At 41.9% G+C, this 15,960-nt stretch overlaps 1 protein-coding gene across 5 annotated transcripts in view; it reads left to right on the top strand.

The window, feature by feature from the left end:
* Positions 1–15,960, top strand: part of RAPGEF4 (Rap guanine nucleotide exchange factor 4) — a 322,973-nt gene that overhangs the window by 180,103 nt on the left and 126,910 nt on the right. For 4 of the 5 annotated variants that reach the window (XM_032292934.1, XM_032292936.1, XM_032292937.1 and 1 more), the window contains 2 exons: positions 5,243–5,315; positions 9,716–9,735. In XM_032292934.1, coding sequence (XP_032148825.1) covers positions 5,243–5,315; positions 9,716–9,735 — 93 coding nt within the window. Of the gene's footprint in view, positions 1–5,242; positions 5,316–9,715; positions 9,736–13,300; positions 13,511–15,960 lie in introns of those variants that run through there. The other variant, XM_032292939.1, reaches the window with a different exon arrangement.

Below are 15,960 nucleotides of genomic sequence, written 5' to 3'. Positions count from 1 at the left end.
ATGCTGTTTCTCAGGTTCACTTACCTGACGATGTTTCTTCTCAATCTGAGATCTGTGAATGAAAGAGACAAGTTACATGTCCCCCACAGCCAGCAAACAATGGGTACAGGGAATAGGGAAACTGCGCCAGACATTCTCACTTAACAAGAGGGGAAGGTTGGAATGTGTGGCACATAAGTCACCAGTCCATAGCAATTCTGAAGTCCAGCTGGGCAAATGGGATCAGGTCCTTGATTAAGGTCCAATTCTACTTCCTGGGAGTTGTTTTCTGTGGCTCCTGGTTTTTCTGCCATTTTTTTTTTTTAGATAGAGTCCCCCTCTGTTGTACAGGCTGGGGTGTAGTGGCGTGATCTCCTCACTGCAACCTCTGCCTCCCAGGTTCAAGCAATTCTCCTGCCTCAGCCTCCCAAGTAGCTGGGATTACAAGTGCCCACCACCACACCTGGCTCACTTTTGTATTTTTAGTAGAGATGGGGTTTTATCATGTTGGCCAGGCTGGTCTCGAACTCCTGACCTCAGGTAATCCACCCACCTCACCCTCCCAAAGTGCTGGGGTTACAGGTGTGAGCCACCACGCCCAGTCCTCACTCTCCTTTAAACTGTCGTCAAATCTTCACCAGCCCTATCAGGCTTCCTTCCAAAGTTAATGCTGCACATCTTAGGTTTTGTTGTACCACCACCTTACCTTCAGGTGTCAAATTCTGCTTCCGTTATCTACTGCTGTGTAGCAAACCACACCAAACTTAACAGCATTTCTCAACCATCACTTTATCATGCTCACAGATTTCTATGGGTCAGGAATTTGAGCAGGATGCTGTGGGAATAGCTTGTCTTTGCTCCATTATACCTGGAGCCTCATCGGGGAATACTTGAATGACAAAAGTGACTTGAGTGGCTGGAGGTGACTTGGCTGGCTGGGAGCTAGAATTATCTAGAGGCTTCTTCACTCACGTGTTGGCTCCTGGGTTGGAATGACTCCAAGGCTGGAGTCAGCTGGGAGGGTTGACCAGAGTACTCATAGATAAGCTCTTATTTTCCCTAACTCCTTGGGCTTTGATTTTTTGTAAGTTTTTTTGTTTTATTTGTTTGCTTGATGTCTTACTGGTAGAACCCCTTCTTCTATTTCATTTGAAATCTATTAGATAATTCAATAATACATGTAAAATAAAGAAGAATATTAACTCTTCTGGAGTCCCATGGAATAGAAGTCAAAAGTTCTAAAGAATGAATAGTGAAAACTAAGTCTCTCCTCTGATTGACCCTCAGCCATCCAGATCTCTTTTTCAGAGACAATCCTTGTACTATTTTCTTGTAGATAGTGTACACATTTACAGATCTTTATGTATATTCACACACACACATCTGTTCTTTTATTCTCACAAAATGGTATATACGTCATGCTGTAGTTTCCTTTTTAAATTTAAAAGCAATAGATCATTCCATATCTGTATGTGAGTAGTGCTGTGTCATTCTTTGTCATGGTTATATACTATTCCAACAGCATCTGTTTATCAAGAAATAACACATCATCATCTCAGAAAGTAACCCAGTGTCCTCTACTAATGGGTAATTTGGGTAATTTCCTGTTTTGTTGTTGTTTGGTTTACTATTACATACAGGCACATGTGTTTGCATATGTATTCAGGTATTTTAGAAAACTACATCTGCCCTCTGAGGGGGGATCCTAGATCAGACAAAGGAAATCGTTTTTTTTTTTTTTTTTGAGACAAAGTTTTGCTCAGTTCCCCAGTCTGGAGTACAATGGCAGGATCTTGGCTCAGTGATTCTCCCACTTCAGCCTCTGGAGTAGCTGAGATTACAGGCACCTGCCATCATGTCCAGCTAATTTTTATATTTTTAATAGCGAGGGGGTTTCACCATATTGGCCAGGCTGGTCTTGAACTCCTGACATCAGGTGATCCACCTGCCTCAGCCTTCCAAAGTGCTGGGATTACAGGCGTGAGCCACCACCTCCTGCCGGAAATATGCATTTTAAAATTTGATAGAACTAGTCACTAGCCACTAAATATGAAGGAAGAGAGGGAGGGAGGGAGGGAGGAAAGGAGAGAGAGAAAGAAAGAGAGTGAGAGAAAGGAAGAAAGGAAGAAGGAAGGAAGGAAGGAAAGAGAGAAGAGCATGAGAAAGAAAGAAGAAAAGAAAGAAAAAAAGAAAGAGAGAAAATTACATAGATATTTCCAAATTGCCTGCCACTCAGGATGTATCATTTTACACTCCCATAAGCAATATATGAGAGCCTGTTTTCTTCATTCTCATCAATAGTATATTAGCAAACTTTTTAAAACTTTGCCAATTCTGACAGGTAAAAAATTATATTGCATTGTAGTTTTAATGTGCCTTTCTGTTATGAGTGAGGTTCTGCCTCTTTTCATATGGTATTTTCTTTTATGAACTCTTTTTTAAACTTGTGCTTGGAAGATGACATACTGCCCAAAGATCAAGCAATATGCAAATAATTTAGAAATCCCAATTTTCTGATGCAAGTTTTATTCTAGTTAGCTGTTTTTATCCTAATTAATATGGGGCATTCTGCAGGGTGCTGCGTAAGAATCAATCTCCCAGCTTTATTGAATGTTTATTAAAAAGTGCCCCATCGATTTTAAGGATTGACTTTTAATTTGCAAGTATAAATATTTCAACACTGACTCGGTAGTCTCCACTATACCAAAAGCTGTTATGCTGAAACCCATGTTGTTTTATTAAATGAATTATTTTTAAAATTCAATTCAGTGATAACATCAATGAGACAATTAGAAAGTTTGACCATCAACTGGATATTATGGATAAATTACATTTTTTAGCTGCGCTAATGGTATTGTGGTTTTATTTGGGGAAAAAGGAGTCTTTAGAAATTCCTGCTGAAATAATTATGGATTAAGTGATATGATATCTGGCCAGACACAATGGGTAAAGCCTGTAATCCCAGACCTTTGGGAGGCCAAGGTGTGTGGATCACTTGGAGTTCAGAATTTCCAGACCTCCTAGGCAAGATGGTGAAACCCTGTTTCTGACACACACATATACACACACACACACACACACTCAGTAGCCAGGCATGTCGGCATGTGCCTGTGGTCCCAGTTACTCTGGAGGCTAAGGCTGGAGAATTGCTTGAACCGGGGAGGTAGAGGTTGCAGTGAGCTGAGATTGCTCAACTGCACTCCAGCCTAGGCAACACAGTGAGACCCTGTCTCAAAAAAAAAAAAAAAAAAAAATGGTATCTGAGATTTGCTTCACAATAATTCTAGAAGAGGTAAATGGATGAATGTGTAAATGAAATAACACTGGTCATGAGTTAATAATTACTGAAGTTGAATGTGAAGTTGGATTATGTGCAAAGCATAGTTACCTGTGTTGAAGAAAATAGACACTTTGCAAGTGCCCAGGACCTTGTTTGCTTGTTCTCTGCAGGAAGTCCGTCCTGAGATACTGTACACAGTCAATGCTCAGTATACACAAGTCCTGAAATCCAGCCCACACACTCCTGCCCACAGGGCTGCTCTATTCTCTGTTCCCACTAGTGGTGACCCTGATGATGTACCCTACAAGACTGCAACAGAGCAGGTGCTATGGGGCTTGAAGGAAGGTGAAGTCCCATTCATTCAGGATCAGGAAGGTGCTTCTGGGTAGCTCACGGGGATTTACATTAAGGTGCCTGAGACAAAGAACATCCATCACACCCAAGACAGCATTTCTAAGCAAAGTGAAATGGCCCCTTTATCAGGAATTATTTCTTTTAGGAACCTGTTCGGGAGTTGCTAATGGTAAGAGGAATCACTCAAAAGGCTATCAGGGATCACGAAACCTTACAAGATAACCAGTGCTCATCCGCTCTCTGGGCGTGTTTATTTAGAGTCCAGAATAATATGATGCCCAGAAATGTGCTGCCTAATGAATGCTCTCTCATAAAGAAGAAGGATGGTATCATAAGAAAGAAGAGAATCAGAATTAGAAAATTATCAAAGGAAATATCAGGAATGCAGGGTGATATACTGGTCCTCTGGTTATGTGTGAGTGATCACTTAGCTCAGAGGCTGAGAAAATCAGGGTTTTAACGTTTGCATGCAGGTGTTGGTATAGTTGCCTCAGAATGAGAAGAAAAGATTTTTAGAAAAGCTAGTTTCATCTTGACTAGAAGAAGGCTCTTTTGAGAAAGCATCAATGTCACATTACAAACGCCATTCAAATCTACCAAATGGGCCAGATGGTTGCCCCAGTACTGCATGCCGCCAGCTGCCCATTGCTACAGATGAAGTCTTTTCTGCTGACGTTTCTGCAACCCACAAGCACACTATGGAGTGTTGATTCTTTTGATGCTATTTAACATGTATGTGTCATCGTAATTATAAACCATAAATATACATGACACCACGTGATAAATAAAATTGCCCAGCTTCCATTCTGAAAGGGGAGGAGACTGTATTTATTACCTGAGAAGAGAGGGCGGCTAATATTCATTCTACATTCTTTGTAAATGTCACTCCTCTTGAGTTGGATGCTCTAGATGGCCTCATTCTCCCCAGGCCTTATCCCTCCCAAACAGCACAGACTCCTGGGGCTAATACCTTATGCTAAGTGCCAGGTTTTAGAGCAAGCCTGGACCAAAAGTCAGGCAGATGCAATTCAGGGGAATCCAAATAGTTCTAAATTAAGCCAAACTATTTTATTTGACACATACCAAAAGTTCTTTGGAGGTCACATAAACAAGCAGGTGTACGATGTAAAAGGAAGTAGGTAAATGGAAGTGAATCAGATTCTTTCAAAAAAGACATTTTTCTCAATATGCACTTCTTTTTGCTTTGAAAGAAGCTGATTCAGTGCCATTCACCTATTAAGTAGGCAGCACATTTATTTGTATCTGCATCTATAAAGCCCGAGTGCCTTTTCCCTCTACAAAAAGCTGAGCTTGTGTTTGTGGGGTTGGGGAGGGGTACAGGGGGTGCTAAAAATTCCACACAATTCAGACAGCCACAAATATATAAATGAACTGGCAGAGATAGAACCCCTGCCCCCGGGCACACTCAGTCTTATTCAGGAAAACCTGTTTAGAGCACAACGTCTTTATTTCAGCCCAGAGACCCCAGCGAATGCATTCCATGGCTCTATAAATACAAGACTCAGATGCTTCCTGACACCCAGTATTTCTGCTTTTTAACATGTAAATAAATGAATGCTAAAAGCAAGTAAATATCTGAGTGTTGAGTTTACAATCTTGTCTTTTCAGAAATATCGACAGTATATGGCAGGACTTCTGGCTCCTCCTTATGGTGTTATGGAAACGGGCTCTAACAATGACAGTAAGTGGAAAATGTGAACATTCTGTATCTAAAAATTTGTCGTGTGGTGTGTGTTTTTATGTGACAAAAAATATGTCCTACACCAGTTTGTCGGAGTAAGTCTGAAGACTCATTTGGGGATAAACAAACCTGCCAGCTCACAATGGAGATATTTTTAAAGAAATGGTCAATGTAGCATTATTCTGCAGTCTTAGCTGGTAGGGAGAGGTACGCTCTGCTGCCAGCCGGAACTTCAGCGTTTGGGAAAGAATGCTTTCCCAAAATATCTATCTGCATCTTATAGTGAAATCCAGTGTTGTTTCTGTGCCCTTTTAAAGAAGGGATCCACAAACTGTATTTGTCTCGGTCCCATCTGGATACCTGAGAGCCCCACCTCTTGTTTTTTTTGAGTCTCTCGATCAAGGGGAGAAGTGGGGTGAGTCATTTATTTAATCTTCTAAATCATGGCCTCTTCCAATTTCAGGCCTTTGTGGATTTTAGATGTTCTTACCACACACACACACCAAGTGACTATGGAAGGTGACATACAGGTTAATTTGTTTAACTGCCATCATCATTTCACTAGGTGTATGTGTATAGAAACTGTGTGTTGTACACATTAAATGTTTTTAATTTAAAACACCCAGGCCTTTTATGAGAGACCAGTCTCTGGCTGGCCAGCAAAGAAAGGATTTTTTTCTCTGTGGTACTCTTCTCTAGTGGGTCCCCACTAGACTCAAAGAAACCCGTGTGTCCCCTGAGTCTTTTGATCTGTTCATGCGTGTTGGAAATACGGTTTGCATTTGTTTACCGCTGCATCTATGAGTCTCCTTATGAAGCTCTTGTGTGTGTAAATGTAACAAGATTCCAGGTCCTGGAGTCTTTGGAGCTATAGGGCTTCAGACAGCAGACCCAGTGATGGAGCAGGCAGGGCCTGCATCTTCAGAGCCACAGCCAGTCACCCTTCACATCCGCTTCCTGGATCCTGGAATTCCCACCCCCCTCACTGACTCATCACTCACTGCAAGAGATCTTTCTCCCTGCCGGACCGTGATCCTAAGTGAACAACCTCACTCTCCTCCCCTCATTTCACAGTTTCTGCGCAGCCTCTACCCCGTCTCTCCGTTTGCCTTCTACTTTCCTGCAGAGGAGGAGGGTGGGAGGGACAGGGTCGTCCTTCCTTTCCGTTCTTGTTCTTGATTTCTTTCCCTCCTGGCTGAGCTAGGGATGGCTGGCTAATTAAAGCACCTGAGTTGCAGTCCCAGCAGGGCTGTCTCCCAGCACTTAGTCTCTCTGTGCCTCGGTTTCCTCAGAAGGTTGTAAAGATCCAATCAATCAAAATATGTCAAGTGTTTAAAAGGGTGCCAAGCACGTAGAAAGCTCCCAAATGGCATTGGCTATTATTTCCTCACCCCAGTCACTCTTCAACTCCTCGAAGTCTGGCTTTGCCCCATGCTTCTTGAAAAACACCACTCTAAAGTTACCAGTGACCAGCCAATAACGAAACCTGTTCGTTCCCATTGTCCACGACCAGACTCCATTCCGCCTTGGCTGTGGGAGCTGCTGTGGTATCCTGGCTCCCTCCTCTCTCTCTGTCCACTCCCATTTTGGTCTCTTCCATAGGCACTTCTTCCCTTCCCCTTCCTGAAGAGTTGAGCCATGGCTTCTTTCCCTTTCCTCCTCCGTACTTACTTTCCCTCTTCCATGGCAGTGCTTTGCAGCAGCTGAACGAACACCTTCCAAACCAACACCCCTGCTTCATCCTCCCAGGGGAATCCTAACTTTCCTGGTGACCTTGGGTTCTCTTTCTACCTGGATGTCCTGCTGGCCCCTCAAGTTGGAAATGTTGATAAGGGAACAGATTTGGGAACAGATTCTGATTCCTGAGAAACCAGCCCCTCCAGAGAGGCCCATTTCCAACAACTCCGCTGTTCTCTTGTGCCTGGCTCCAAACCTCAGCCACTTTGGACTCCTCCTTTCTCTCACCACTACCCCCGGAGGCCAGAGGCTCACCCGGGCTGGCCCCTTCCTTTGTGTGTTCACAGTCTTCCTGCTGGTTCCTTCTGCAGCCACCTGGCCTCAGGCTTCATCTCTTTGGATTTATGACTCAACTGGCTGTGAACCTTCACTACCTCACCCTTGGTCTAGCCTAGACCTGATTTCCCCAAGACATTTTTTAACTTTTATTATGAAAAATTTCAAACATACAGAAAGTGGAGAGAATGGTACAGTTAACAGCCTTATTTTCATCACTTTCATTTAACTGATATCAGTATTTTAGTACTTCAGTATATTTCTTAGTAGTAAATTAATATGCATTTTAATATTATTTTGCCATATTTTCTTCTAATCACAATCACGTATACATGTCACACCAAATACATTACCAGGCAGTCTTGAAAATAAAGACTTTTTTATGTATAACCAGAGCACCACCATCATACCTAATAACTGGTATGATTTTCCTTAATCACATCCACCACCCAACCCATATTCAAATATTCCCAACCGAATGTCTTTATTGCTGATTGCTCAAACTGGACTTTAGTCAAGGACCATGCCATTGCATCTGGTGTTTATTTCCTAAACACCTTTTAATGTTGGACGGTCTCCTTCCCTCCTTTCTCCTGATCATATCCGTCTGCTGCCTTAAGCCTTTCAATGATCATCCATTGCCTGCCACGGAACATGAAATTCCAAGACTGTTAAAATGTTTTAGTCCAACTGTCATGTTCCTGTGTGGCTTCAAATAACCTTTTCAGTATCATTTCTCTACAGATACCTAATTTCCAGCTACTCATATGTGGTGATTTGTGCAACTGTGTATTTATCTTATTGAACCTGCTAGAAAGTAAGCTCCTGTGACCGTCAACCCTACTTCTTTCAGATGGATGGTGGATAGGTGGATAGATGGATGGATGATTCAGGATGAGCTTCAGAGTGCCAACTTGAGGCCATGCTTTCCCTTTCTGACAGACCTGGGAAGATGGCGAGCCTGTTCATACTCTCTGTTTCAGAGAATAGCTCTCCTCTGTCTCTTTCCTGCCTGAGTTTTTATGTCTTGTGCGGTCCCAGGTGTGGGTCAAAGCTTTAATCAGGGAATGTTTCCAAAGTCTCTTTCATCCTCACTCCTCCTGCATTCTGTACTACTGCCTACTTGGATGGGCACTCAGGTTTTTTGTTTTTGTTTTGTTTTGTTTTCTGAGTCAGGGTGTCACTCTGTCACCCAGCCTAGAGTTCAGTGGCATGATCTTTGCCCACTACAGCCTTAACCTCCTGGGTTCAGGTGGTCCTCCCACCTCAGCCTCCCAAGTAGCTACAGGCATGCACGACAATGCCCGGCTAATGTTTTTGTAGAGATAGTTTTTGTCATGTTGGCTGGGCTGCTCTCAAACCCCTGGGATCAAGAGATCCACCCACTTCAGGCTCCCAAAGTGCTGGGACTACAGGCATGAGCCACTGCTCCTAGCCAGCACTCAGGTCTTTTCATGCTGATATTGTAAATCCTGTGTAGCCCCTTGTGTAAAAACCAAATGTCCTATTTATTCAGAATTTTGATTTGCTGTATTTTTTTGGTTGCAAACCATCTCATTCTACTCCACTAGTGTGAGGATAGGTGCCAGCCACCCATAAAAACGACCTGTGCTTCTGTCTCCTCTAGATAAGGTCACTTGTGCCTGCCAAACTGGAGGCATTAAGCTTTGCTGGGGCAGTGAACCTCCCAGTATGGTATAGCCACCCTTACCACGTCAGTCAGGGGAGGAGCCTGAAGGAGGTGAAAAGGAACAGGACTGCCTGTAGTAGATACTCATGCAATGTTTGTAATCAATGACAAATGAGGGAGTGGATGAGTCATTAGCTCTCTAGCTAAGAAAACTGAGATACCCCTGGAAACAGCCTCTGCCATGCTCAGACTTGACTTGGAGAGAGCCGGAGTTTGCTTTGCTCACGATGGAAGTTGTTTTCCGAGGTCTTTCATGTGCTACTTGCCCCAGCTTCAAATCACTGGAGCCAAGTGGGGTGGTTTGCAAAGTAAAATCATAGCAGGCGAAGCTTAGGAGTTGATGTGCCTGTCTAAAATTTCGAGTCTTCTAGTGCCTAAATCAGTGAAATTAGTTGCTTTCATAGTGAAAATGAATCAGTGATGGGTTTTTACCTCTGTGAAAATAAAGCATATGGTAGAAGCAAAATAAGCCTGGGTTTTGCTATCTGGGCACGTGGCCCCGCTCCTGATTCATTGATTTATTTAAGCAGCGTTATGTCAATTTTTATATTTCTACATAGCATTATGTAAGTTTTCATGGAAATGCAAATTGAAAACGCTGAAATTTTACTTGGTTTGGTTCAACAAAATTTTAAGTCCATTTTACTGGTTGATTATACAACTCACGCCCTCTCTCTGTCTCTTTTTCCTCCTTTAGGGATTCCTGACAAGGAGAACGTGAGTAGCTGCTCTCTGTATCTTCTAAAAATTGTTATAAGGTGAAAAATAATCATGGTAACCCTGTCAGCAAAGAGAGCTCTCAATCCACATTCAACAGAGCAATAAATATTTTTTTTCTAATCTCATTCTGGCATCTTTGGCACGTCACTTTGAAATAGCAAGGGGAGAAGGTTGATTGCTCTGACATGGTCATCACATGTCCCTGATTTTAACTGGTCTGAAGAAAGGTTATTTTAGGGGCAAATGCTACAGTTGCTAAGTGTTTTTTTTTTTTCTTTTTCCCACGATGCATACATGGCAGTCAAACAAATCGTTAGCCTAATCGCATGCAGAAAACTAGTTGTTTCTCCTTAGTAGGAATACAAACTATGAAATTCAGGGTCAGTTGATGAATTTGTCTGATTACATCCAAGTACACTAGTGTCAACATTCCTCTTTGGAAACTGAAAATAATATAATTGCTGTAATTGTTTCTATAAAACTGTATTCCTTCTGCAAAAGAGTAGAAAGTTTAGGACAAAGATTTCACCAATAAATAGCAAACATTCCAAGAGTGGTCATGGTTTAGCGACATACCTCTGCATACAAATACTAATATTATTAATTATATTAACTAGCATCTAAATGTACACAACAACATGGAAGGGTGAATGATAGGAATGTGCAGTGCTTGATCTGAAGCAGTGCGTGGTTGGCTCTCAAGATATGTCACTTTATAATTGTGTCCCTTGATTGCTGTACCCAAGTGGCAATGTTACAGAATTGTCACCCTTGTCTTTCTCTGCCTTCAGTCCCGTGTCTGTGGGAAGATATACTCTCTGAATTCGGTTTAGATGATTTCCGTATCCTTTCTCAGATATCAGGCTCTGGCTTTCTTTGGCTCTTCCTCTTTTGATAGTGTTGGTTTTAAAAGGACTTGTTGGGAATTCTAGCTCACTGCTATATCACTACAAACTTCGGGGGAGGGGGGGTTGTTTTTCAGTTCTTGTTTTTTTTGAGATGGAGTCTGGCTCTGCCACCCAAGCTGGAGTGCAGTGGTGCAATCTCAGCTCACTGCAACCTCTGCCTCCTGGGTTCAAGTGATTCTCCTGCCTCAGCCTCCCAAATCGCTGGGATTACAGGCATGCACCACCACACCCAGCCAATTTTGTATTTTTAGTAGAGATGAGGTTTCTCCATGTTGGCCAGGCCGGTCTTGAACTCCTCACCTCAAGTAATTCATCCGCCTTGGCCTCCCAAAGTGCTGGGATTATAGGTGTGAGCCACCACGCCTGGCCAAACTTGAGCTTAAGACCTAGCAATGCCACTTCAAATGTCACACCAAAATTTACTTTGTTTGGTCCAGCAAAGGATTTCAGTTCCTCACTGCGTGGCCTTGCCCGAGCTACCTGATTTGTCTAGACATCCTCATCTCCTCTTTAAAATGCGGATGTTACCTTAAAAGGAAGTTATGAATATTGAATGAGGAGAAAGCGCAGACAAGTAGAGTAGGCAGGCTTAGTAAACGTTGGGACTATTATTATGGTTAGTATTTTCTCTAGTCTTGTATCATCTTCTAGCTACTCTTCACCTCTGAAAAATATCCTATCCTTTAATAAAGTAACTGTCCTTTTGCCTTTTATGGCTGTCCCTTCTTCAGTGAACTTTGCCATTGATATTTAGTCATAAAAAATACCTTTATATGCTGAGTCAAGCTCTAGATAATCAGGCTTATAAAGATTCTAAAGCAACAAACTGATTTTGCCACCATTTTGGATATGGATGTCCCAAATTATCCATCCTACAACACATAATATACAAATGATTTGCCAAATAAAGGAGATAAAAAGGCCTTGTACTTGCTCATCAAGGGACTGTCAGTGATGTGGGGAGCTCACACAGATTGTCCAAGCCCTGGGAGGGCTGAAATGTTCTAGGCTTCGAAAGGAAGCACTGTCGCTCTTGGGCACCTGGTGACCTTTAGGTGGGCCCCCCTGCAGTGGTACAACAGGCACAGGGCTCTAAGCAGGAGGCCTAACAGCTGTCATCGTGTAGCTCACTTGGTGGCAAAATAGGCATTTAAAGTTTGCAGAACAATGAGCTTGTCAGATACAATGAACTGTTAACATGTTGCTCTGAAAGATCTGGGGAACAGGCCACGTCTCCCTAGTACTAGTGGTAGTACGTGCTCGTTTGTATTTGTGTAGGCTATTCCAGGTCACGTTCTCTAGCAAACAGAGAATTCTCTATTAGCACAAAGAGTAGATATATCCTCACCATGTGTTATTAGGAAAGTTCTCCAGTGCCATCAGTCAAAGTACAGCCAATGAGATGAAAGGCATTCACGAGCAGAGTCGAAGCTCTAGAAAGATAAAAAGGAACCTAAGAGCCTTAAAGTGGTGTTAACGGAAAATGTTTCCTTTGTAGGAGACAAGTTGTGTTACGATGGTTTCTTTTATCCTTTACTTTCTTTAACTACATGCTGGGCAATAGTATAGTCCCCTTATGTTTCAAAACAACGATAAAAGCATTTAGACCATTGTTTCAGTGTCCAAACAGATTCTTTGTGGAGAAAAATACATTCTCCTTTCCAGCTTCTCCTCATCATTTTGTTAATCACCATGTTTAACTTTTCATCAAATATGTAGACATCAACACGTGCTGTTTGTGGCTGCTTTGCCAGCTACTTTTTATACGCAGACTCAGCCTTACCTTGCACAAAAAGAAATACCTTTTCATAAATTGCACCTTTTTAGGAACAGATGGACTGGCAGCTACTTGCTGGATTATTTTATCCACTATTATTATAATTGGTAGAGATATCATTTAATGTTAGATGACGCAGGACCCTGGAACCTATAGGGTATCGAGAAAAATGTTAGGAAAACAACCACGCAGACTGGACACATAGTGAGACTCTGTCTCCACACACACACACACACACACACACACACACACACACACACAGACACTAGCTGATGTTGCACACCTGTACTCCCAGCCACTCAGGAGGCTGAGGTGAGAGGATCACTTGGCCTGGGAGGTTGAAGCTACAGCAAGCCATAACCACATTACTACACTCCATCCTGGGTGACAGAGTAAGACCCTATCTCCAAAAAGAAAAAGGAAGAAAGAGAGGGAGAGAGAGAGAGAGAGAGAAGAAAAAAAAAAAGAGAAAAGAAAAACAACCAAGGAGCCAACAAAGCAAGTGGATTATTTTGACCAAAGATAATCCCATAAGGCTGTATAAACCCTTTCAACTTTAGCTTTTGAAGACCAACTGAATTCAGACAGTTTTCTATGGAACACGGTTTTTTAAACCCTGCTTTATAACATGATTGATACTGCCCCAGAGCCTATGAAGACACCTTACCCAGGGTCACTGGTGTGTCCCTGGCAGCTGTATCCCTCTGCTCTAGGGTGCCAGTGGCCTCACCAGTGCTATTACCACTCTGAAACTTATGTGTAACTGGCCAGGGTACAAAACTCTAGTGGGAGGGCGAAACCACAAAATGCTGAAGCTTTGAAAATCTTGATCCAGCTTGTCCTGATTTTGAAGGACACATGGCATTGCTTATCGCCCAAATGAAGATTAGATTAGCAGTGCAGGCCCAGTCCTGTGAGCTGTGTAGTGTGTACATACTGCTTTCATTAGCTGGCCTATTAGAAAGTGTAGCCCCCAAGCCAGGACTTACTTTGCCCCACCTCCTAGAAAACACTGAGACTTCTTGTCGAAGGTGCCAAGGACAACTTCAGCTCTCCAGTCTCTGAAGAAATGTTTGTTTTTGTGCTTGTGAGTTGTGCATTTTATGGGGCAGAGTGTCCTTGCTGAATTTCTTTCTGCTTTTTGTTCCTTCTGTTTTTCAACTCTTACAAAAGCTAGCCATGCCATCTCTCTTTCTAGCTTCTGCAGTGGTAAAAACTCATCGCATTTTTAGGATGACATGTAGTTGTCATCCATCTAAATGGTAAATAGGAAATGTAGCTAATACTCTAGAACTCTGATCCTTCTGTTGTCAGTTAGGCCATGTGTTAGTTGCACCTGAATGCTCTCGACATTGTTCCTAGGACCTGCTTGCCGTGAGTTTGTTGATGAAAGGAGATGTATTGGGTGGTGGTTCATTGGGGTGTTTTGAGGTTGTGGTTCATTGCTATATTTTAAAATCATTTTTATAATACTATGAATTACATTTGGTAATTGTTTTAATGTTCTATGTTTTGTTTCTTTACAATTTTTTAAATCTCTCTTATGAAATAGAACTTTTTAATGCTGCCATGCTGACGATTTTCTAGGGTTGCAGCTGAGATACGCTGGACAGCCCTGCTTTGAATATGTTTCCTCCATCTTTTCAGTAATCAGAATTTGATTTGAGCAATATATTTAAGAGAACCTGTATAATGTTCGATGGTTAAATAATAATAACAGAAGAAATGAGTTTCTCTTTGGCCAACAGCCTCTTGCTCTCACTTTAAAACATTGCACGGCCTTGAGATGCGGCTCAGAATCATTCCACTGTCAGCAGGGAACGAGGAGTGTGACGTCATGATATTAGTAATGTAGGCGCTGCTGCTTTCAAGTTGGGGAAGAGTATATTGCTGTCTTCAGAAATATTTTCTCCTGCTCTGAAGGCAGTCATCTTCATCACCAGTTACTTTGGGCTGCTAGCACATTATCTCAATTAACTGTGAGAATTAAATAGATAGTATCATGTATGCTTGATGTGTTTGAATTTGCATTGTTCTCTTTTTGAAAAACAGAACAAATTATTTGTAAAATATGTCTTCTGGTTAGGAAAGAAAGTTGTAGTGTTCTCAGACTGGATAAACTAATCTAGTGTTGACATGTAATTTAGGGTTTAGATTCTTTTCTACCAACAATTCTGTGTCAGGCAGGCTCCCTGAGTCCACAGATTTTAAATATTCTATAGTCACCCTCTTTACCTTTAGATGACATTACATTGAAGATACTTGACAGATAAATGCACATATATATATAATATATAGACACATGCATACATATTTATACATGTATAAATTATATATATATATATATATATATATATATATATAACAATTTCCATTCTTTAAAAATTTCAGAAAAGAAAATGGTCAAATCACCTTATGGTCCAGAATTGTTCAGAATTCCTATTGCCAGTTTTTATAAATGTCTAAATGCTTTTTATTTTAATTTAGTTTTCTTTTCTATTTTCCTTCAAAGAATGATTCAGAAATATCCATGGAATATACCACTTCTTGCTTGAAAACCTTTAATTCAATGAACATTTATTGATCCATCTCAGGCCCTCATAGTGGACTATGAAAATATGGCACTGCGGCCGGGCAGACAGAAGCGCACGTGAACGATAAGAACAGTGAAGCATTGTGGGTACTCGTGTGGTCAGGGTAGTGTGGCCTTAGGATGGGGATTGAGGAGCTCTCTGGGTTTCAGTTAAACTTCCAGCTTTGCCAGTTTCTAACATGTGAACATGAACAAGTTACTTAACTGCCTTACTCATTTGTCTCCTCATCTACAGAAGAAGAATAACAGTAGTGTCTTGCCCCCAGAAGTGTTCAAGAGGATAAATGAGATAATGTATGCCAAGGACTTAGCCAGTGCTGGCCTCTGGGATCTGCTCTGTGGAGACACATAGTGGGACTGTGAAGTTGTCATTAGGAAGAAGGGAAGGGGTTCAAAGGGGCACCCTAGAGGAGGCAATGCCAGGTGGATACTTGATGGAAGGTGGGTGCTACCCAGGTGGAAGGGAGACCATATGCCAGGGTGAGAACATTGCATAAACAAAGGAAAAGAGTACCCGAATCTTCTCTTTTGAGGCTCATTTCAGCAGGTTGAAATAAAAAACTTTAATTATTTTGGGCACTCTTCTTTCTAAGGATCCCTTTCAAAGTTATAAAAACCTGGCTTCCAAGCCACGGGCATTTCAGTGTCCCAATAAAACACCTTTCTCACCCCTCCCCAAAGAGCTTGATCTCTTTTGAGTCTGGAGCGGGAGTTAGCTTGAGTTTCCCCCTATTTGTACTTCTCAAAATCATGCCTTCTTTTTTGAAATGACAGAACTGGATTGCGTTTGGAGGCTATTGTTCACTCTGACCTCCAGCTCCTTTTCCGTTATAATTGCCCAGTCAATACGCCCTCATTTCTGTTGTTCTCTTTGTTTTCCCCCTCTTTTGAATGAATTACTTTGCAAAGCTTTCTATTGAATTTTGCCCTCTTTTTCCTTTTCT

This window comes from Sapajus apella, unplaced genomic scaffold (assembly GCF_009761245.1).
Source record: "Sapajus apella isolate SASKATOON/1434 unplaced genomic scaffold, GSC_monkey_1.0 scaffold28, whole genome shotgun sequence".
Lineage (NCBI taxonomy): Eukaryota > Metazoa > Chordata > Mammalia > Primates > Cebidae > Sapajus > Sapajus apella.
This window is presented reverse-complemented; position numbering and strand designations above follow the sequence as displayed.